Raw genomic sequence first — 22,228 nt, 5'->3', positions numbered from 1 at the left:
GACTTACAAAAATACAAAATTACAATAATTTAAAACAATAGTTTTGAAAAGTTGGTAAGCCTACATTAAGGAAAATAGTAATAATAACAACAATGTCAACACAATATCAATCAAATAATGGAAATCAACAAATGCCACATACATGCTTACCACAATTCATAAGAACCATAAGAATGAGACCCTTTAGACCCTTTTTGAAAGACCCAAAACTATCACAGGAACGCAGAGCACTGGGCAACTCATTCCATCAATGAGGAACCACTGATGAAAAGAGTCTTGAATTTGACCTCCTAGCGTTTATGGCTGGTCGACACAACATACGCTCATCAGAGGTCCGCCGTGGGCGATTGGGGATTCCCAGCAATCAAGAAAAAAAAAATCTCAGTTCATTTAGTGAGAAGAGAATTTACTTCTCCTTAATTTCTCAAATTCTAGCAGCTGGTGGTGATTCCCTAGCACAGTGTTTTTCATCCACTGTGCCGGGGCACACTAGTGTGCCGTGAGAGATCATCAGGTGTGCCGCAGAAAATTACCCAAATGTCACTCACTGGTCCAGAAAAGCAACTGTTGCATCAAAGAATTTATAACCACATGCTCTCATTGATTGTATGATTGCACTATTTGTGGTATGCAGACATTGTACAACGGGGGCCCCATATCCAGTATTCACAGAATCATCACATATCCAGTTCATAACAACAATTAAATTAGATATAGTCACCAAATGAAACAGAGGGCGCTTGTTTTATTGAGCAGGTCTTGCATAGAAGCCATAATAAGGCCATATCTGTGTATTATTTGAAATTTTAGGCTATGGTATGTTTATTTTTTCTTCACACAGGATGTTAGTGTGCCGTGGGACATTTTAAGTGTCAAAAGTGTGCCGTGGCACAAAAAAGGTTGAAAAACACTGCCCTAGCAGAAGCATCAAATGACCACGCGATGGCAGCCTCGCATCGACACCATCAGACTTCTCTCAGTCTACAAGGTTTTGGTTTGGAGAAAGAAAATAATGACCAATATATTTAACAACACCAAAGGTCTCGGTGAATACTTAACACCTGCTAAGTTACCTGACAACGAATATGGGCCTAACAATGCTTTTTTAAGTCTCAGCAAGAGCCTTTGGGAATGTATCCACGCGTCAGGCCTACGTAAAAATGGAATACAATTTGTAAAGACAAAAAAATGAATTATACATGGATAGTTTCGTGGCCCAAGGACTGTAATGAAAGTCGAGAACTTTTGATATTTGATGAACGCTAGGACTATGGCGCACCAGCAGAGCGCGCGGTAGAGAGGGAATTGGAGCATGCAAGTGACGTCAGCATAGGGGTTGTTATTCTCTGTCTTCTTGAGCAAACTGCATTTAGTTTACTGTCTCAGTAGGGGACAGTGGACGTGGTTGTCCCTTATCACGGCAAAAATGATCTGCTTTTGAGTGGCACTGGCATAACTGGATATTCCATCTTCTCTTCTGGAAAATGCTACCATAGACGGAGTAAATCGCGTTGAGGTAAACAGTCCGTTTTGGAGAATCATAGGGTATTTTACGGCACATGAAAGCGCAATTGGGTACTGCGGTATTCATAAGGTTATCAGTGCTGGAGAACTGATACACCGGAAAAACTGAAATTTAAAATAGGCTAGACTGTAAACCTATTGTATGACGTGTTAAATTACTCTTACTTCTTTAGGTTTACTGTGTGTTAGTAATTACTATTTATATGATGTAGCGTTGAGGTTTACTGTAGGTTAACTTCAAAAAGAGAGCTGAACATATGTCAGGTGGACCAAACATCAACGCACGAATACTACTGCATTTTTAACCCTTAGAAAATATGGAAGTGAATTGGTTAGTTTTCAATGCATCTCAATATGTAAGCGATATTGTTTGTTTTGTTGTCCTCGTTGTTATTCAAGCGAATCGTCTGCATGCCTGGAATACAGCGCCAAAACAACCGGATTATATTTTCAGATAATCTGCCCTATAGCAGGTTGCACTGGAACTGGAAGGGCATAGGCTATAGCCTACTATATTTCATTCACAGCATTTCTAACTTGAGATCCATGCACTCCCTTTAGAAATCCATTTCGATTTAGCCATCTTAAGAGGATTAGGAGGAGCAAATAGGCAACGAGAACAACCACAGACACCCAATTATATAAATCTTGGACTAAATCGCCAATCATAGGCTAACCTACAATTTAAGGCAAACAAAAATATCTGCGATTTTCAATTTCTACACTGAATATAGTGTTGCTTTACTTTGTAATTCCATGAAAATAGCTCTTCCACTTAAAAAGTGTAATTTCAAAATAATTGCTTTAGAGTTTGTGCTCAGTTCCTTAATAGTCTATTAAATGAATTGTGTATTGCTGAACTGTAATGTTTGCTGAGAATGTGAGTATTTTCCAGTAATCAGTGATTCTGACCAGTTGTTTTGTTTGTGCTTTGATAAGGTTCATGGTGACTCCGGTGCTGGTGCCCTCCTGTCTCCCTTGTGTACCTTTGAAGTAGGTGCAAATGCCAAACACTTAGAGCAACAAAGACAAGTCTGCTGTCTCACTGAAGCGGGTGAGAAAACCAAGTTGCCATGGGAAACCAGTTGACCGAGATTGCCCCCAACACACCGTTCCTGCCTAACTTCCAGTCCTTGCACGTGGTGGTGATTGGACTGGACTCGGCTGGCAAGACCTCCCTTCTCTACAGGCTCAAGCTGAAGGAGTTTGTAAAGACCATCCCCACCAAGGGTTTCAACACGGAGAAGATCAAAGTGGCGGTGGGCAACAGCCGGGCGATCACCTTCCAGGTGTGGGACGTGGGCGGCCAGGAGAAACTCCGTCCACTCTGGAAGTCCTACACGCGTCGCACGGACGGCATGGTGTTCGTGGTGGACTCCACCGAGGCAGAGCGCATGGAGGAGGCCAAGGTGGAGCTGCACAAGATCACGCGCACGTCCGAGAACCAGGGTGTGCCCGTGCTCGTGCTGGCCAACAAACAGGACCTACCGGCCGCGCTGGCCACCTCGGAGATGGAGAAGGTGCTGGCCGTGCACGAACTGAGCGCCTCCACGCTGCACCATGTGCAGGGCTGCAGCGCGGTGGACGGTCAGGGCCTTCAGACGGGCCTGGAGAAACTCTACGAGATGATCCTCAAGCGCAAGAAGATGGTCAAGCATAGTAAGAAAAAGAGATGAGCGGTCTCCTTTTTTGGCGAAAAAGAAGGAGGGGTGGTCACCTCATTGACCAACACACTCATCTTAACCCGGACAACCTCCAGTGAGAGGGGTTCATCCATTGAAGGAGGATTCTGTGGGGCAAATCCCTGGACAAAGGAACTATCCCAGATGGCCCAGGGGTCAGGAGAGAATGGATTTGACCTTTATGTGTCACAGAGTATTGAACTGCTTCCTCATTACCTAGTGTTTTTGCTCTGCGGCTGCCCCTTCTGTATCTGAGGAAAATGTGATACCTATGATAGGCTCTAGCATCAGCAGGATCGTAAAGCCCTTGAAGTCTGTTATGCCTTTCTTTTCTTTCCTCCAGCAAGATTGCTGTATGTAGACCCATAGCTTTGGCAACACATAGGTTTCTTTTGTCAGCTGCTCCTCACAGAGATGCCTGTTTTCAGTTGTTATTAGCCCAACTGCCTTGGCTGGTATTAAAAAAAGGCCATATAAGTGTTATGTTTTGGTAGTTGTGGAATAAACAGTTCAAGTGAAATCCCTTCACGTCACTAAAAAGACAGATTATAGTTGGAAAAAAAGGACTGTTTTTACATGCTGTACATAGTTTTTGTAATGCTAAGGAATGAATAAATTATCAAGGACTTTGACACAAGACACAATGTATCTATAGCCAAATCTGTTCTATCTCTACCTTTGTACCACCACAATTGCTCAATTTTGTTATTCTAAAATCCATCCAAGGAGAAGTAAAACAGGCTTGCTGAACTAAATCACTGACTATGAAGCAATGTCTTGTGACATGTTCTCATGGTCTCAGTCCTCCTTCAAACAAGGCAGAGCTTTTTCTGCCACCACATTAATGGAAGCCCCCTTTGGCTATGAATCCTACCCTGGTTAGCATGTATGTATAACAGGTATAGGATTACTGGAGTACACGGTCCTCCCTGGGGGTGATGAAACACAACTATGTTCAAATGGCCCTTTGAAGCTATTTATAGATGCACTCCTGTTTCTTCAGATGATACAGTCAATGCCCGGGCCGCATAGATGCCCTGCAGTAAACCTGCCATACAAAATGCCACTTTTATGTGTGGCTATCTGAGACATAATCGTTTAGACAACATCATACAAAAAAATCTTGCAGTGAGCACATCAAAGGTCTATGCAACGTAGTAAACACAACGATTGTGAAGAGCTGGACATGTAGCGTCATGAACTGATGTGTGTGTGTTTGGGGTTGGGGGTGGGGAGTTGGTTACACTGAATTGAATTGAATTGGAAACATGCATTTTTATCATTTAATTGTGTTTCCAGTGGGAATATTTGTGGAGATTGACGCACCTCGTCAGAAAAATGACATTGTGAGCATGCATAATGCTCAGCCTAAACATAAATATTAATGTGTAAAATGGAGGCCACAGTCTTGCCCTCCGGAGGGAAGGAGTTTTAGGTGTATGAGAGACTTTGGCAGAAGCCCACAAACGTGTGCACGTGTAGTGGTGTAGTCTTGTGTGATTGGTTGCTTAGCAATAAGGTCATGATGATATTAGAGGATATTAAGCACTCATCTGTGTCCCTCACATTCCGATCAGACCAACTGCTGGCTCAGCGACTAGAGACCCCCTGCCAACAGACACACAAACACACCTACTCACATGCACACACACACACACACACACACACACACACAAACACACACACACACACACACACACACACACACACACAGACAGACACAGACAAAACACACACATACAGAGAGACACACAGACAAACACAAACAAACACACACACACACACACACACACACACACTCACACACACACATACGCACACACACACACACACACACACACACACACACACACACACACACACACACACACACACACACACAGACAAACAGACAGACAGACATACACACTGTTAGAGGCACAGACACATAAATGCAAGGGCACCAAATCCTTTTACATAATTTTTGACTTTGCCAGCAAACCAGCTGCCCTTGCTGTGATTGGATTAATCAGAGATCTGGTTTTGAGTTCAGCCACACCGCTGCGAGCAGTGCACAAGAAACCCAATTGATTTATTTGGTGGAGCTTTCGGAGGAATTTACAATGTCAGGGAAACCGGGATCAGCAATAGTATTAATACCACTCAAGCTTGGCCACAACTCAAACTCAACCATGTCCCATTATATTTCTAAAATTAAACTGATTTCCCCCAGACAAAAGAGCAAACGTAATTAGATTCCAGACTTTTATGCTCATTCCCACAATCCTCAAGCACTCACGCTATCTATTACAGGCCATCCATCCAGAATCCATCAACCCGGATGTTTGAACACTATTGGTTAAGGCTCACAGCCCTTGTGTCACTAGGCCATCAATATACAATTTGCATCTGCTCCAGACAGATAAGGCACAGCCATCCCACATTAGGCCTCTAATAGTGTCACTGATCACTCAGGGCAATACACGATTACCAACCATGCTGGAAAAGTGACACCTATCCATACAAGCCCAGGCTGTCAATATGATATGAAATCAATAGGAGTTGACCTTATGGGGGTGGAAACAATGGCAAATGGGCTTTCACAGGCCTGTGGCAGAGCTGCATGCATTCATCCCTAACCTGCCCTTTCAATGTTATCTGCCTTCAGCCTTGGGATAAGGAGGAGAGAGGCACCCTACAGAGCGGGCCAATTAAAAGAGTGAGGCCGGGCTCTAAAGCACAAAACAAACACACAAACACACAATCCACAGCTACATACACACATTCACAGCCCCATTACTGCAGCGCCCTTAAGGTTTCCCCTCCTTTTCCTTGCAAAGACAACTTGTGGTGGTGCAGTGAATTTAAACAGAGTGCTTCAAAGGGGGACTGGAGTTGAGCTGTCAGTGGCTGCGGTGTGGGTTTGCTTTGCCTCGGGAGCCTCTCTCAGTTCTTCCTTAATGGGAGTAATTAGTTCCGCTGTCTAATTACGCTCACAAACCAGGATTGTTGTCGCAACATTTTGGGACATTGCCCTGTTTGTTTGAGTGAACTCAGCTGAATTAATAGGGCTTTTGACAGATGGGATGTCAGTTGTAGCCCCACTTCATTTATGATGAGCCACGCATCAATTTATCAAGGGGACAGTTGGATTGGATTTTTGAGATATCCGTCAGTCGGTCTGAATAAATTAGCAGAATTATTACAAAAAGTATTTCACTTAAAGAATTGGATTACACCACTACCACAGTCACGGCAGCCTCAAAACTAGATGGGGTTGTTAGCCCTTGCTGTTATGAAATGTCTAAACTGTCTGTCTTTTGGCATTTCCTCTGTGTTTGGACAAGCACTGAGGAGGAAATTTACTACACAAGGCCGGTCTGTCCCACAAAGCACATTTCAAAGGCGCTGCTTTTCCAAACAGAGATAGCATTATGTAATAAATTCCCCGGCCAATTGCAAAATGTTCTCGGTGCACATTCCTTAAATGGCTCTAGCCCCAGGAGACAACCAAGCTTGTTCACCTCACAACTCTTTCTGTCCGGGTGAGATGAGCAGGTCAGCTGTGCAAAATGCACAGATATTAACAACACCAAAATACCTTGTTTACACTTGCAGGCAGTGCAACACACATCCATGGGCTTCCACGTTGGCACAGCCTTTGTCAAAAGCCTGTGTGTGTGTGAGTGTGTGTGTGTGTGTGTGTGTGTGTGTGTGTGTGTGTGTGTGTGTGTGTGTGTGTGAGAGTGTGTGTGTGTGTGAGTGTGAGTGTGAGTGTGTGTGTGTGTGTGTGTGTGTGTGTGTGTGTGTGTGTGTGTGTGTTTTAAATGCACCCTAATGTGAAAGCGTGTATTCATTAAAAGACGTTGGATAAACAAGCACCAGACGCTCTCGCTGTGGAATTTTTGGCTGCTGATAAAGTTGACTAATTGCCCTTGCATGGGGTCGTGCTGTAGGGGCGGACATGGCTGGAATGCGTCTGTAGCACCGTACTCCCCACATCCCCGCTGGATGTAGACGGGACGTTCTTTTCACTGCGAAAACCACAATGAAAAACAGCACGACCAGGGGTGATGAGCGCTCACAGGAACAACACTGATAACATCACTCACAGCGAGGAACATTTTGTCCATTTCCACTACTAAGGCTATTCAACAACCCCTAATTACAACAGAAACAAGTACCAGGAACTAATAAATGTCTGACAATTAAAGTGTGTTGGAAAGATGCAGTTTGATGCAGTTCGTGTGCATGCCTTTCATTTACATTTATTTAACACTAATTCAGTTTGATTTAAAGAATGGGCTTTACTGCTAACTGCTTTACTGCTAACCCACTCTTGACCTGCTACTCAAAATGCAATCAACTATTTTGATATTGAATAAGACTGCAAATGAAAGTAAATTAGGCAAGTGAAGCTTTATTAGTTTTTTTGTGCAGCTTTTATGAATACAGTGTATACCTCCCCAGTTCTGCCAGCAATTGTGATTCTTGTCTCACTACAGCATGAGTTGGAGCTGGCTTCTTGACAAGACAAGAAAACCCTAGAGAAATAGAGATAGAAAGAGAGAGAGAGAGATCTTATGGGATTACGTGAGATTAAGGCAGGGAATCACATGCTGACAGGCATCCGTGGAGTCATGTCACACGCATTGCAGAGTGGCTTTGCTTCAGGCCTTAGCAACAGTGGTAGCAGCAGCAGCAGCATCCTCTCCACCTCTGTTGATCTCACTATGAATTCAGCTCAACAACACAGGGCTTTTCCAGCCTATTTGCGATCCATGGTGCCGCTGGTTGTCGCTTGATTTACTTGCTCTAACATAGGTAACAAAGGCTCAGAGTTAAAGTCATTCTCTTTCTCAACAACACGTTTTCTGCAAAACACACAAACACACCGAAAGCCTCGCTTGAGCTCCTCTCTGCATTTAAAAGCTATGTGCAACAACAATGTTTTTGCACTTGTGGCATTACTTTCATGTCTGCAAAAAATGATCATTAAAACTTAAAACCACATTCATTGAAAAACACTGCTGCATGAGTGTGTGTTCTTCACCGCGCACAGGGCAGCATGAACTGAATGCCCACGGGAGGTTTGAGCAGAGCCGAGTGGCACTGATGCAAGCGCTGCCTTCTGTTTACAACCGGCTCTAACTGATGTTGAGTCAGAGTTATGGCGATGGGATCTGGATTAGAGAACTCAGCTCCCCATAAAAGTTTGGAGTGCACCCCGGGTCCGGTCCCCCTTTGGCAATTTCGCTCATCACAAAGGCTGCATAGGTGCGATGGCAGGAGCCCCCCGTTTAGAATAGCCAGGGTCTCAAATGGCCCAGGCCTTCTTATTTATCGCCACGGCAACTGTTACCAGGGGTGACCTCCCAGAGCTGAGCGAGACGCTTTAATTGCCTTTGTGATTGGCTCTTCTTTTTCATCAGGGGGTGACACAAGGGGCATTGGGGAGGTGGGGGGTGGGGTATGGATGGGGAGGGGGCACCACAATAGTGTGTCTCCGTGCTAAAGACAGTCTCATAGCATGCACCTCCACCCCCCTCCCTGTACTGTGAGCTTCCCTCCTGCAACAATGCTTGCCAAGGGCGCACACTGTTGTGCACTTTTGATGTAAAGCAGAGAGCATCAGGGTTGTTGTCAGCGAGCAGGAAAGCACTGCCGTGGGTTGCAGGGTCAGCTCAGCAGTGGAGGCCGTGGTGATTCAGCTTGGCTTTTCTGACGCTGCCTACGAATGGACGATTCCCTTTCTGTGTGTGTGTGTGTGGGGGCGGCCAGAGGGTTTTATTGCTGCCGCTCTGCAACGCCGGCCAACGCTGGGAGGCGGGGATTTGTTCGACCAGCAATATTTTCCCCGTGGCCCATAAAGCTGCCACTGACGACTGATATAAGGAGAGGGGGACTCTGGGCTGCATGTCCAGGAGGGGCTGGGCTGGGCTTGGCAGGACCAGGAGTGGAGAGGAGAAGAGAGGAGAGAAGAGAAGAGGAGTCCCAGGGTGAAAGGGGCTCGGCTCATAAATCCATTGAGCTTATTCAAAGGGGACACGCAGCGACGCTAACAGTGGCCCAGTCCCACTCTCTTTGCTATTCTTTCTTTCTTTCATTCTCTCTTTCCTTTATTCTCTCTTTCTTTCAAGACTCACTCTGAGCTCAGAGCCACTGGGGCTCTAAAACCACAGAGCCCTCTGTATTCCACTGTTAAAGTTGGCAGACACCAATCGATGCTCTCTAAAAGTGTGAGCATTTCTCTTGTCTGGCGTCAACATCAAAAGGCTATGATGCATCCCTTGGCTTGCTCCAAACCACCCTCCAACTTCGGTTAATCACATAATTACAAGCCTCGGATTAATAATGGCAATGTTTGTCTTCAGTCGGCGAGGTGCAACTGAGCCCAGGCCAGAGTCCAGTGATTCATTTAGGTGCTTGGAGCTCCCTGCCCACACAGCCAGTGAGGTGATTGATCGGCGAGGTGGCCCTGATGAGTAGTGTGTGACTCTGCCGAATGTAAATACAGCGGCGTTAATGCCACGAGTCAGCCGTAACTCAGCTGTGGGGGCGGCACTGAGCAACGCGCATCTACTAATTCGAGTTTTAATGTGTGGATGCAACATACGCACGCACGCACACAACACAACACAACACAACACAACACAACACAACACAACACAACACAACACAACACAACACACAACACAACACAACACAACACAACACAACACAACACAACACAACACAACACAACACAACACACACACACACACACAAACACAAACTGACACAAAATAAAGACACAAATTTACACAACACACAACACAACTCATTTAGAAGTAGATTTAGAAATGTGCTTTTGTCTATTCTTGACACAAAAAACCCTTCCTCCGTGTTCTGTGCCAGCTTCAGATTGCCGTCTTGATAGCAGAAAGTATTTATAGATCGAATCTGGACAAAGATAGATGGCTCACACGAGCTCAGGAGTTCCCATGACAATTTGATCATTTTTCATGATAATCGACAACCACGCAGTCCGCCTTCTTTTTTATGCCCCCTGTCCTGTTCTTTTTCAAGCTCCCTCTGAAGACACCATGCATTGAATAGGCACTCAGATTATTTGGATGTTAACTAGATGTACCGCAGAGCGGTACAAAATATGACCGCCGCCCAGTCCAGCACATTTTTTCAACAAAAATAAATCACGCTGAAAGGCCTATATGATTCTAACTGTCTCACTAAATTGCATTATCCACACTCAATTCTCACTGGTATTTGCTAGACAACAAGTACCAAAACATGATTAGTTCATAGATTTCACATGTAAAATTCATTTTATACAACCACACCCCCATCTTGCCTGTTCATAATTCTGAGAAATTCTTGAATTGTGTGCATGTGTGCGTGCACACGTTTATGTTTATGTGTGTGGGTGTGTGTGTGTGGGTGTGTGTGTCTGTGTGTGTGCCTGTGTGTGTGCGTGCTTGTGTGTTTGTCTGCGTATGTGTGTTTGTGCATGTGCATGCATGCGTACATATGTCTACTGTGTGAGTATGTGTCATACGTATGATTACTGTGAATGTATGTGTGTGCGTGTGTATCTGTTTATGCACATGTGTGCACATGGAATGGGTTAACATGACCCCTGGAGGCAAACATACGGAAAAAATTGGTCATCCTAGGTCCTACGGTTCTCAAGATATTCACAGAAAACTGTGTCTGCCCTACCCTCCTTTCGGGGGGGTCCAGTCCAGCGGGGGGGCTACAGATCAAAACGAAAAACGACGGTTCCATGCTATCCATGTGGGGTTACATGCCTACCAAGTTTCGTGTACCCCGGTCTTTCAGTGTCCCAGGAATCCTTGACGGAAATTTGGACATGCGAAAAAGAAAAAAAATCTGACTAAACCTATATAGCTTCGCTGCGCGGCGGTCATAATTAGTGTCACATGTTGGTGTATGGTCACTAAATGTACACATACATTATTTTATTGTAAGGCCCCCCATGAACGAAAGTTCACAAAACTTGGCTTGCAGTTTTGACCATGTCAGCCAGAGATATTGTAATGAAAACACCTAATTTTTTGCTTTTTAATTTTTAACTAGGTGGCGCTATACATGAAATAAGTGGTAATGGGATGGGTTGACATGCCCCCTTAAGACCAACATACAAAAAAAAGGTGGACCTCCTAGGCCCTACGGTTCTCGAGATATTCACAGAAAACTGTCTCCGGCCACCTACAGGCCAGTTGGTGTATAAACATAAATTCATTTATTGTGTGGCCCCCCATGAACGGAATTCCACAAAACTTGGCGTGCATTCAGAGGGTGTCATAATGATCCTACACTTCCAATTTCGTGCAGTTTTGACTATGTTAGGTCACAGATACCTGCGATTACAACACCTCATTTTTACTTTTTTGTGTTTAACTAGGTGACGCTATACATGAAATGAGTGGTTATGGAATGGGTTGACATGGCCCCTTGAGATCAACATACAAAAAAATTGGTCATCCTAAACCCTACGGTTCTCGAGATATTCACAGAAAACTGTGTCTGCCCTACCCTCCTTTTGGGGGGTCCAGTCCAGCGGGGGGGCCACAGATCAAAACGAAAAACGATGGTTCCATGCTATCCATGTGGGGTTACATGCCCACCAAGTTTCGTGTACCCCGGTCTTTCAGTGTCCCGGGAATCCTTGACGGAAATTTGGACATGCGAAAAAGAAAAAGAAAAAAAATCTGACTAAACCTATATAGCTTCGCTGCGCGGCGGTCATAATTAGTGTCATAGGAAAAGAAAGAGGGTTAGAGAGAGAGAGAGAAAGAGAGAGAGAAAGAGAGAGAGAGAGAGAGAGAAAGAGAGAGAGAGATAATTGTATGCATAATTATCCATCTTTATGAACCAGATTCTCATTTCCCTGACCCTGTGGATCCTCTCATCACAGTCAAGCTCCATCAAGAGATTTCCTCGGCTGGCTCATACTTGAGAGCATTGTCTTTTTCCTTCCTACTTAGACTGCTGCTGCTGCCTCTGATCTCGTGCTTGGATTACCCAGCAACCCCATCTGGCCTGGCAGTGCTCACACGCGGCCGCCACGGAGCCGGATTAATGTGGCGTGGTGGAGAGGGAGACACACGACGGCCCCCGCGTTCGCCGGGTAAAGCGGAAGTGACCCGGAATTGGTTGCTATATTTGTTTGTTTTGCCGCTGTTGTCAAGCAGGGAAGGGAAAAAATACATTACCCATACTCAGCATGCTATCAAGAAACAGTAGCTTGACTTGTTTTTTTTTTATACATCACTAAAGAATTGCAAACAATAGCCTTAGGGTGCCCGGCAGTTGCACAATAAAAATAGCTCAATAAAATCAATTTGTGTTTTGATGCCGGGCTTCAGACACATGGTTGTTAGTGACCTTAAATGCAAGAGCATGTGTTTCACTAGAGACAATACTCATGCCCAAACAACACAGTATATATATTTTTTTACTTTTTAAGAAGTCTACATGATCATTAAATCATTCTTTTTTCTTCCTGGAGCCTGTGAGGCAGAAGGAGCGCGGCTGGTTTCATTAAGTTAATGAGGAGTTCAGTTCTGGCTGGGGCCCATAAAAGCAGGAATCCTCACACTCAGCACTTCTTCAGCAGCTCTTAATCAGGTAACCTCATTACAGCTCAGAGCAGCTTTGCAATGTGGCTTAAGTCATCTCTTATGATACCAACCCAGGGAACCCTGTGGAGGGGCATGCTGGGTGAGAAATCTGCCTCTTCATCCATAACTGTGAACGATTCATACTATTTTATATGATAAGTTGTGTGTGGAGTCACTGAGCTCAGGGACTAGAATTCCTGGCTCTTATTCCAATTAAAAATATATTACAGAAAAGTCAATTAATTGGTGCGGTGTTGCCTGACTGACGGGTTGCTGTGCAAGGGAGTATTTGGATTATGCCATGTGGATTATGAATGACCCGCTGATTACATCAAATCAAAGCAAGATGCTTGTGTTTAATTCATTTATGCGTATGCTTCACTAAATACATTCACCAATACATTCAATTCATACACACATTCATTTCATACACACCAATACATTCATTTCATACATACATTTTTCTTTCCTTACTATTAAATCAAAACTGATCATCATAATTACATATTTTTCTGCTCAGTATCTTGAACAGAATTGGTAATACAACATAACTCCCACCTGCTACAAGTGTGCGGCACACTTTTCCACATATTGACCAATTATATTGAGTGCCCATAATTCTCCACCTGCCACTGCAGTTGGGTCAGATCCACGGCTCCCCTCATTACCACCCACAGTGTATTGTCAGTACTTTCCATCAGAGAGCCTATCAAATGGCTCCTTCAAATGTAGTTGGGTTTATCCTTTGCTCTCTATATTGCCTTGTGTGTGTGGGTGTGTATGTTTGTGTGGGTGCATGCAGGGCAGTGGTAAACGTGTGGATGAATGCTCTCTCTCTCTTTCTTTCTTTCTCTCTCTCTCTCTCTCTCAGGAGCCCATCATTTCAGTCTGTGCGGTGAAGAGTGTGGCCTCACAGCCGTACAGTATGTCAAGTCCGCCTTCATTGCCCAACCAGTCGTGCGGGGCGGGTAAATAGGGCCGTGCGAGGCGGGGAGCGGAGGGAGGTGGGGGGGCACTGGGGCACGTGCGAACGGAGACCCACGTGAGCAAGCTCGCTCATGTGGCAAAGCCCAGCAACAGCCAAGGGAGAAAAGTCTCACCATCGCTCTCTGTATAACTCACTATCAGTCTTTCTTTCTGTATCCTTAACTCTCTATCTTTCTTTCTCTCTTTCACTTTCTCACTCACTTGGTCTGCCCGTTTTCCAAATAACTCTGTCTGTCTTTCTCTCTCACTCACTCACTTATTATACCTTCATACTCACTCACTCAGTCTGCCTGTTTTCCGTATGACTCTGTCTTTCTTTCTTTCTTTCTCTCTCTCTCACTATCTCCCACTCCTCTTCTTGACCGCTAATAGAGATCGTTATGCTAGAGTCTGCTGCTGTGTCATGAAGCTCTTCATCAACACGACCACAAATGAACGTCCAAAGTGGACGCGGTAGCCCCGAGCACTTTGCGCAGCCTGTTAGGGAACTCAGCTTTGTCCCTGGGAGCGAAATTCTTGGTTGAAGCAATTTTGGTCTGCAAAGCAGCTTAATAGGACCTGAGTCATGACTTTTTCAGGGCAACACGTTGAGTCGAATCACTGCAGCTCCAAATCAGAATCTTCTTGTGTTTGGTACCAGGTACAACCAACTCACTTTACCCAAGTGTGGATGGAGTCTTGGTTCCGCAATACAATAGGGGATGTTTGGGTAAATTCTCCTCCAGCTCTGTGTATAAAATCAAGTTAAATTTACATAACCAATTATTTTATAGAAATTGTCCCTTAACAATAAAACAATCAGTAAACTATTTCAGTGTGTAGTGGCTACTTGGCTTTTAAATAAGTATTACTTATTTTGAACTTGCTGGAGAATGATTTAGCATTGACTTACCACAAATGAGCCTTCCCAAAACCTGAGACAAAATTAACCATGAATTGTTTCCTGCAACAGGAGGCGGAAACAAAAGCCTCTTTTAATGAACTCCCTTCCCTAATTGAGTGGAACAATTTCAGCTCACGCGATTCCTCTCCGTCCTCCTTTCCTCTCTCTCTCTTTCTCTCTCTCTCTTGCCTTCCGCTCTCCACTCCTTTCTTTCCGTGGCCTCATTAAAACCACCCTCCCGCATAGAAAACCTGCCAGCCGTAACGCTCCATCTTCTGTCTAGCAGCTGGTGGCCTCTTCAGGTGACCGTTCAGGTAGCCCCATCTCACCCCATCGTGTGTGTGCTCGGACTGGGTCAGCTTTAAGCTACCATGACTGTACCAGGGGATGGGGGTGGGTGAGGTGAGGGGGTCGAGGTGGGGGTCATTCACGTGATGCACCGAGGAGAGACCAAGCGGAGAAGATCTGGTATGTTGTCCAGTGCCGAAAGAGAGACACTGGTCCACAGTACTGCCTTTGTTTCGGCCCGGTGAAATCTCAATCTTTTCATCCAGGCTTTTGGGCCTTTTGTTCTGAAAGCCCTCCACATGGATTATCCACACTGAAGTGCGCACGTGTATGTGTGTGTGTGTGTGTGTGTCTGTGAGTGTGTGTATGTGTGTGCGTGAGCTGATTCAGGTCAAGATCAGTGGCTTGTCATCTGCTGTGTTGCGGATGGGATGGGATGGGGGAGTTGACCTCATGCTTCTTCGGCACAGTACTATGAGGACCAAGACCAAGAGTTCTTTCATGATGGGGTCCTGAGAATGAGAGCATGGGGGGGGGGGGGGTGGATACTGCAAGCACACAAGGGTATTCAAGCCAACGTGTCCAGAGTCTTCTCTTGTTCTTCTCTTCCCACTTCTATTCTTCAGTGTCTCAGTGCACGCTCTGAAAGACAGTGTTCTTCAGCAGAGCCCTATGACAAGTCCTTGCTTAGTGCTCAGAATAGACCCCGTTCATCCTTTACTTTGCCTGGACATCAACAAATGCTAACATTTTCATGCTTATGTCAGTGGGTGAAATGTTGGCAAATATACAAGTATTTTTACCAACTGAACCATGTTTCTGTTGGCATATGTCATCCAATCATTCAATACTTGGCACAGCCTTTTAGGAATAATGCCAAAGGCAATTCATTGTATTCCGTGCTGAAGTTACTGTTCCCTGTACGCACCAGAATAGAACTCAGAGATGATGGGTATTCAGAGCAGAAGTGAAAGCTCTATGATAATCTAAAGTTCCTTTCAGGAGTTCAGAAGTGAAAGCTCTATGTTAACCTAAAGTTCCTTTTAGGAGTTCACCCTAAGGTAACTGGCAACATGATCGGGTATGAAAAAGAGCATCCCAGAGAGGATGTAGGGGTATTCATCACTCTGTGTAAACCTGTGTGCACAAATGATGAAACAATGTCATTTGAATGCTTCTTAAGATGAAATTGTGAAGTATTTGGGGGGTTCATCATCTACAGGACATAATATTATTAAAACATTCAGATAATCCAGAGAAATCTCTGCAAACAAAGGAAGGAGCTGAAAAACACATTGGATGGTCGTGGTCTTTTGGACCTCAGATGGCACTGCATCAACACCAGACCTGTTTCCACACCTGTCATTGTATGGGCTCAGGACAACCTCTGATAACTCAATTCAAAAACTGCAGCCAAAATTGTATTAAGACACGATACAGAAAACACCACCGTCTTATCTGGGCCTGAGCTTGTGTAAAATGTACTGAGGTAACATGGAAAAAGGTCCTGTGGGTAGACCAATCAAAATTTCCCAATATTTTTGGAATTCATGGACTTATCTGGGCTAAAGAGGAGAGGGAGTATCCAAGTATCCAACCTTTCCAACTTGTTTTAGTGATCAGTTTCAAACCCAACATCAATGACGGTGTGGAGAAGCATTAGTGCCTACAGCATAGGCATCTTGCACATTTGGCAAAGCACAATCAATTCTGAAAGATGTATACAGGTTTTGAGCAACATATACAGTACTGCCATCCCGGCAATATCTATTCCAGGGACGACCTTGAATATTTCAGGAAAACAATGGCAAAATTAATTCTGCACATATTTAAATAAATGTATCCATAAAGGAAGAGTCCATGTGCTAAAATGGCCTGTCTGCAGTCCAGATTTGTCAAATTAGCTACATAATGGAATGAAAAACAGAATACCCCATACTGTTGAGCAACTGAAATTGTGTATTAGGGAGTAATGGGACAACATTTCATTCTCAAAACTCTAGTAAATACTCTCCTCAGTTCCTAATACAGAATTTTGTTAAATGAAGAGGAGAAGCAGCACAGTGGTAAACATACTCCCGTTCCAACTTTTGAAACATGTTGCTGGCATCAAATTCAAAATTAACATATATTTTCCATGAAATAGTCCAAATTTTCATTTTCAACATTAGATATGTTGTCTGTGTGTCCTTTTTGCAACTAAATATGACTTTAAGAGATTTGCAGATTATTAGATTCTGTTTTTATTCATATTTTACACATCCCAACTTTTTCTGTTTTGGGGTTGTATATATATATATCTTTGAGATTTTACTGGGACACAGCAGTTCAGTTCTGGGGCCATGGGCGGATTATGAACTTTCGGGCCCCTGGGCCCAGATGTATTAAGGGACCCCCACTTATTGTCATATATGTGGGAGGTTTGGGGGTCCTCCCCCAGAATTTTTTTAATTTGTTTGATGTGATTTCCTGTATTCTGGTGCATTTTGGGCATGGGCAATACTAAATTCAATCAGATTCATAGCCTACATCCTGATTTGTTGATATTGAGGCAATGATTCCATGCAAAGGCTTGGGCTTCAGGGCCCCCTGACCCCTTGGGCCCCTGGGCCTGGGCCCGGTAGGCCCGTGCAGTAATCCATCCCTGTCTGGGGCACCAGTAAAAAGGGTCTAGTGACCCCCCTGCTAAGGTAGAACAAAATCGATTTTGAAATTCACATTTTTTAGGTCTCAGATAGAGGACAAGACCGGGGGAAAAGACGTCTGGTCACCTGACATTATTTGACTGACAGGGTTAACACTTCAGCGTGTGCAAGTGTGGCGTGAGAACATGTGAAGCCAATCAAATGACTGAGTTTCACAGCCATTGTGTGAGAGTTGGCAGCCCTGCATTGACTGCATTTTAGCGTTGAGGCCAAAATAGCAGTTAGCCGTACTGTAACCGTCAGAGTATAACTGGCGATACAACGTGAGTTAGTGTGGTCATGCAATTGTACTTAACCATACTCCGAGAGTATCTTTTTGTCTGTCAAAATAATGAATGTTCCAGGTCAGGTAAATGGGCTGCCAGACTCCCATAGATGGAGTGGTGGTGGGTTTGCGTAGCTCCTTCAGCCAGGCCGCAGACTGAGCCTCACAAGTTTCCATTCCCTCATGTCTTGGCCTCCTCTCACGCGGAGTGCCTGAGAAGAACCAGACAGGCTACTTCAGCAGCGGTGGCTGGCTGCCTGGCCGCTCCTCATTGCCTTCTTTGGGGGTGTGCGGCGTGCTCGGCTCGACCCACTCCATCTTCTGCCCACAGACCACGCTCTCGCACGGGCCGCCATTACATAACACCGTGATGATTCACGTTTTATACGCATGGTCACTGGCACTGTCTGTCTCAAGGGGAAAGGCTGGCACTCGCTTCAGGTGATTCAGCTCTTATTTGTTCTGTGGAGTGTCATAGAAACAGCTACATCGCCAGTCATGGCTTAGCTACAGCTCTCGTCTATCAGTGCAATATCCCATCTAAACACTGGCAAACTGCTTCTATGTGAACCTGTCCAACCTGTATCCACGGTCATGATTAATAGGGCTTTGGTGAATGGGAATGGCTAGGGTTTGACCTCTATATAGGCTCACTGGTGCGTATGCGGTGCTCTTAACTAGCCTTTAATCCCATTTCAGAGCGCTAAGCCTGACGCCGACGGTCAGGCCATACTGATGTCATAACACCGGGGTCAAAGGTTGGGCGGTAGCCATGAATCAGGCAATAGGTGCTGGTGATCCACAGGCGCTAAAGCCTGGCCAATGGGCGGCAGCGCTGGACACTGTTGTTTGATGTGCTGGCCCTGGCTGTTGCAATGGTAGAGGAATGCGTAAACACTGAAATATTCAGCCGTGGATGTTTGGGATGCTCATCCTCTTACTCTCACATTCTCCAGCCTCACTGACATTCAAATGTTATGACAGCAGAGAGAAAATAAGTACCAGCTGAGAGCTTTAAAATAGCCGAGGCTGACTAACAGTTAAACAACTGAAGTATGGTACTGTGACAAACATGGTGGCTGTGACCATATCATTTTGCCTGAGCAGCAAGCACGTTATTTCAGTAGAATATGAATTAGGATACGACATGGCAGGTAATTGTGAGGGGGATGTTATCATTCCAGGGAAAATGTGTGAAATTGGCTGGAGCACCACTGCACTGTGAGTGACTGTGCTGTGTGTAGGTGTGTGAGAGTGTTGTACCTCTTGTTAACAGCCATCACATCCTCACTCTGTCTCTCTCTCTCCCTCCATCTCTCTCTCTCTCTCCTCCATCTCTTCCCCTGCCTCGTGACTCCCCTTTAAGACCTGGTGGAAAAATCATCTGGTGGAAGAAAAAACTCTCCCACAGTATAGCATATGGGGAAACTGGCAGCCATGTGTCCATGCCCTGGACTACAGAGAAGGGGGGAAAACTTTCACCGAGTTAATCATTAGTTTCAGATGGGAACGAAGCCACCAGCTGCTCCCTCATTTTGTGCTCCCCTACTGACCTTACAGAACTTTAGCAGCACCACATCCATATTAATGAACGCCCTCACCGTGCAACGGAAGCAGCATGCCGGCATTGTGATGTGCTGAATGTTGAATAAAATAATAGGCTGGGGTGTGCGTGTGTGAGTGTGTGTGTGTGTGTGTGTGTGTGTGTGTGTGTGTGTGTGTGTGAGTGTGTGTGTGTGAGTGTGTGTGCGTGTGCGTGTGCGTGTGCGTGTGCGTGTGCGTGTGCGTGTGTGCGTGTGTGCGTGTGTGTGTGTGTGTGTGTGTGTGTGTGAGGGCTACATGCCAGGTAGAATTTGACGCTGTCTATTAGCATGGCAAAGTGCTGGCTGGCTCGCTGCTGTTGAGCGATGAATAACATGACGGGGTGTCAGGCTAGCTGTCCATGGCACAGTCTAGCGGATAGGGAGTCTTGAAGGCTGGAGGAGAGACAGAGAGAAAGAGAGAGAGAGAAAGAGAGAGAAGACAGACTTGCATGGGGTGGAGGCAGCTTAAACATCCACCTCCTTCCACCCGCTGGCCACTGCTGCTGACTACAGTATCTTTTACAGTACAGAATGTAGGTCATCGCTGTTGTATGCAGTCAAGGCTACACTATCAGACAATGCATGTGTGTGTGTGTATGTATGTGTGTGTATAGTGTGTGTGTGTGTGTGTGTGTGTGTGTGTGTGTGTGTGTGTGTGTGTGTGTGTGTGTGTGTGTGTGTGTGTGTGTGTGTATTATCGGGGGGATAAAAGAGAAAAGATTGCTGAGAGGGAAGAAGAACAGCCTTTGAAATACAGATGTACAGATGGAGTCTTTTTTTTTTCTATTTTTCCACTGCATTTTGAAAAGAGCAACATCGTGACATCTGTGACAATGGGGGGTGCAAGAGAGAGGAAATAAATAAGGGAGAGAGGGAAAGTAAATGGGACCCATGCGCACAGATGGAGCTGTGGGCGAGCAGTAAAGTCACCCTGACATGTACTGGTGCAGACAGACAGCCAGCAGTCCTGCCACAGAGAAGAGAGAGAGAGAGAGAGAGAGAGAGAGAGAGAGAGAGAGAGAGAGAGAGAGAGAGAGAGAGGGAGAGTAAGAGATGGAGAGTGAGAAAGAGGGAGAAAGAGAGAAAGAGATGTGTTGAAGGACGCCAGGGACTGTGAGTTATCACTGATGTAAATAACAGACCCGGGGATGAGGGGAGAAGCAGACTAGATGGAGAGAGAGAGAGAGAGAGAGAGAGGAGAGGAAGTGAGAGAGGAGAAAAGGGGAAAGGAAAGACGAGGGGCAGGAGAGAGAAAAGAAAAGAGAGAGATGAAGAGGAACAATGTGTGTGTGTGTGTGTGTGTGTGTGTGTGTGTGTGTGTGTGTGTGAGTGTACAAGCGTAAAAGACAATATATGTATAAGTGAGTTTGTGTGATAGTGTGTGTATGTCAAAGTGTATGTGTGTGTGAGAGAGAGAGCAAGAGAGAGACCCGGCAGCTGAACTCCCCAGGCAGACGCAGGCACACACACACACACACACACACACATGCATGCACAGACTGCTGCATTGCAGAGAGGGTAAGCGAGATGAGATGGAGGCACGCACACACGCACACACACACACACACTCCTGCACACACGCCTCCTCCTCCTCAAAGCCAGAGCACCTTCCTCGTGTAGCGGCTCAGATCCCCCATCAGCACACAGATAATCCAGCAGCTGAATTATTCACAGGCTGAGTGCCTTCAGGACTTAATTATGAATGTTTTCTCTCATTATTATAAAATCTGATGAAGTTGAAGAATGTGAATTATTTACAGTCACGTTTGCACAGCATGGACGGGGTAAGGACATACTGGAAAAAACTTGCAGCGGGGTAAGGACATACTGGAAAAAACTTGCAAGTGTGCAGCAGTTTACCATTCACTTCACTAGCCTCTTTTATTTATTTTGAAAAGATTTACATATAATCCCCACAGAAAATGCCTATATTAGTTCCTACATGAACTTGATCCTGAAAGGGCATTGAGTTTGCTACCTACCAATATGTAGTAATGGAAGCACCAATATGTAGTAATGAAAGCTCACATCTTTCCCTGTATTTATTTGGACATAGCTTGCTAAATCCCCTCCAAACCAAAGAGGTATCAGTGCAGCTCTCTTCTTTCCCAGCTGACCCCACAGCGAAACACGGCGGGCTCACAATACCACTTGATCCCCAGCAGTGATTGGCCCCTGACCCTCTTCGTTGGCAGCCATTTTGGACAAGCTCCACGCAGGTAGGGGGCGGACCTCGAGGTGAGCCTATCCGTGGTCTTAGTGTGGAGGCCTCGTGCCATCTTGGAGCCAGTTCGGACCTCAATTGATCCCCGTGCGCACGGTAAAGCTATCATGTGCCCGTTGTGTGCGGTAAAGAGATACCACCCCTCTCAGTCGTCAAGTTATCTATCTGTCCAGCCACATAGCCTTGCCAGCCGTGGAGGGGAGAGGGCTGGCAAGGCTGGACAGATAAATAACTTGAAGACCGGCCACTGTTTTGATACTGTTCTCCCCTAACCTCTGCCCAAGGTCCTCTAGGGTCCACCTCTGTCTGTAAGTCTAGCCCTTGGCAGCCCAAGATCCTCCTTCATTAGGAATCCATTCAATTGGATCTATATATAGATTAACAGGAGGAACAGGACAGGTTCGCAAATCACCTGAGCTGGGAAGCCAAGAAGACCAGACACGTGGCATGCCATTGAGGGCCAA

General features: G+C 45.4%; 1 protein-coding gene across 1 annotated transcript; it reads left to right on the top strand.

Annotated features, from left to right (window-relative positions):
• Positions 1-1,357: 1,357 nt before the first annotated feature.
• arl4d (ADP-ribosylation factor-like 4D) lies at positions 1,358-3,847 on the top strand. The gene is made up of 2 exons (XM_042082557.1): positions 1,358-1,516; positions 2,464-3,847. The coding sequence occupies exon 2, from the start codon at positions 2,598-2,600 to the stop codon at positions 3,198-3,200; it is 603 nt and encodes a 200-aa protein (XP_041938491.1). The 5' UTR covers positions 1,358-1,516; positions 2,464-2,597; the 3' UTR covers positions 3,201-3,847.
• Positions 3,848-22,228: the final 18,381 nt, after the last annotated feature.

Source organism: Alosa sapidissima, chromosome 24, assembly GCF_018492685.1.
Source record: "Alosa sapidissima isolate fAloSap1 chromosome 24, fAloSap1.pri, whole genome shotgun sequence".
NCBI classification, from domain to species: Eukaryota; Metazoa; Chordata; class Actinopteri; order Clupeiformes; family Clupeidae; genus Alosa; species Alosa sapidissima.
The sequence above is the reverse complement of the archived record's forward strand: the minus strand, read 5'-3'. Positions and strand labels throughout refer to the sequence as shown.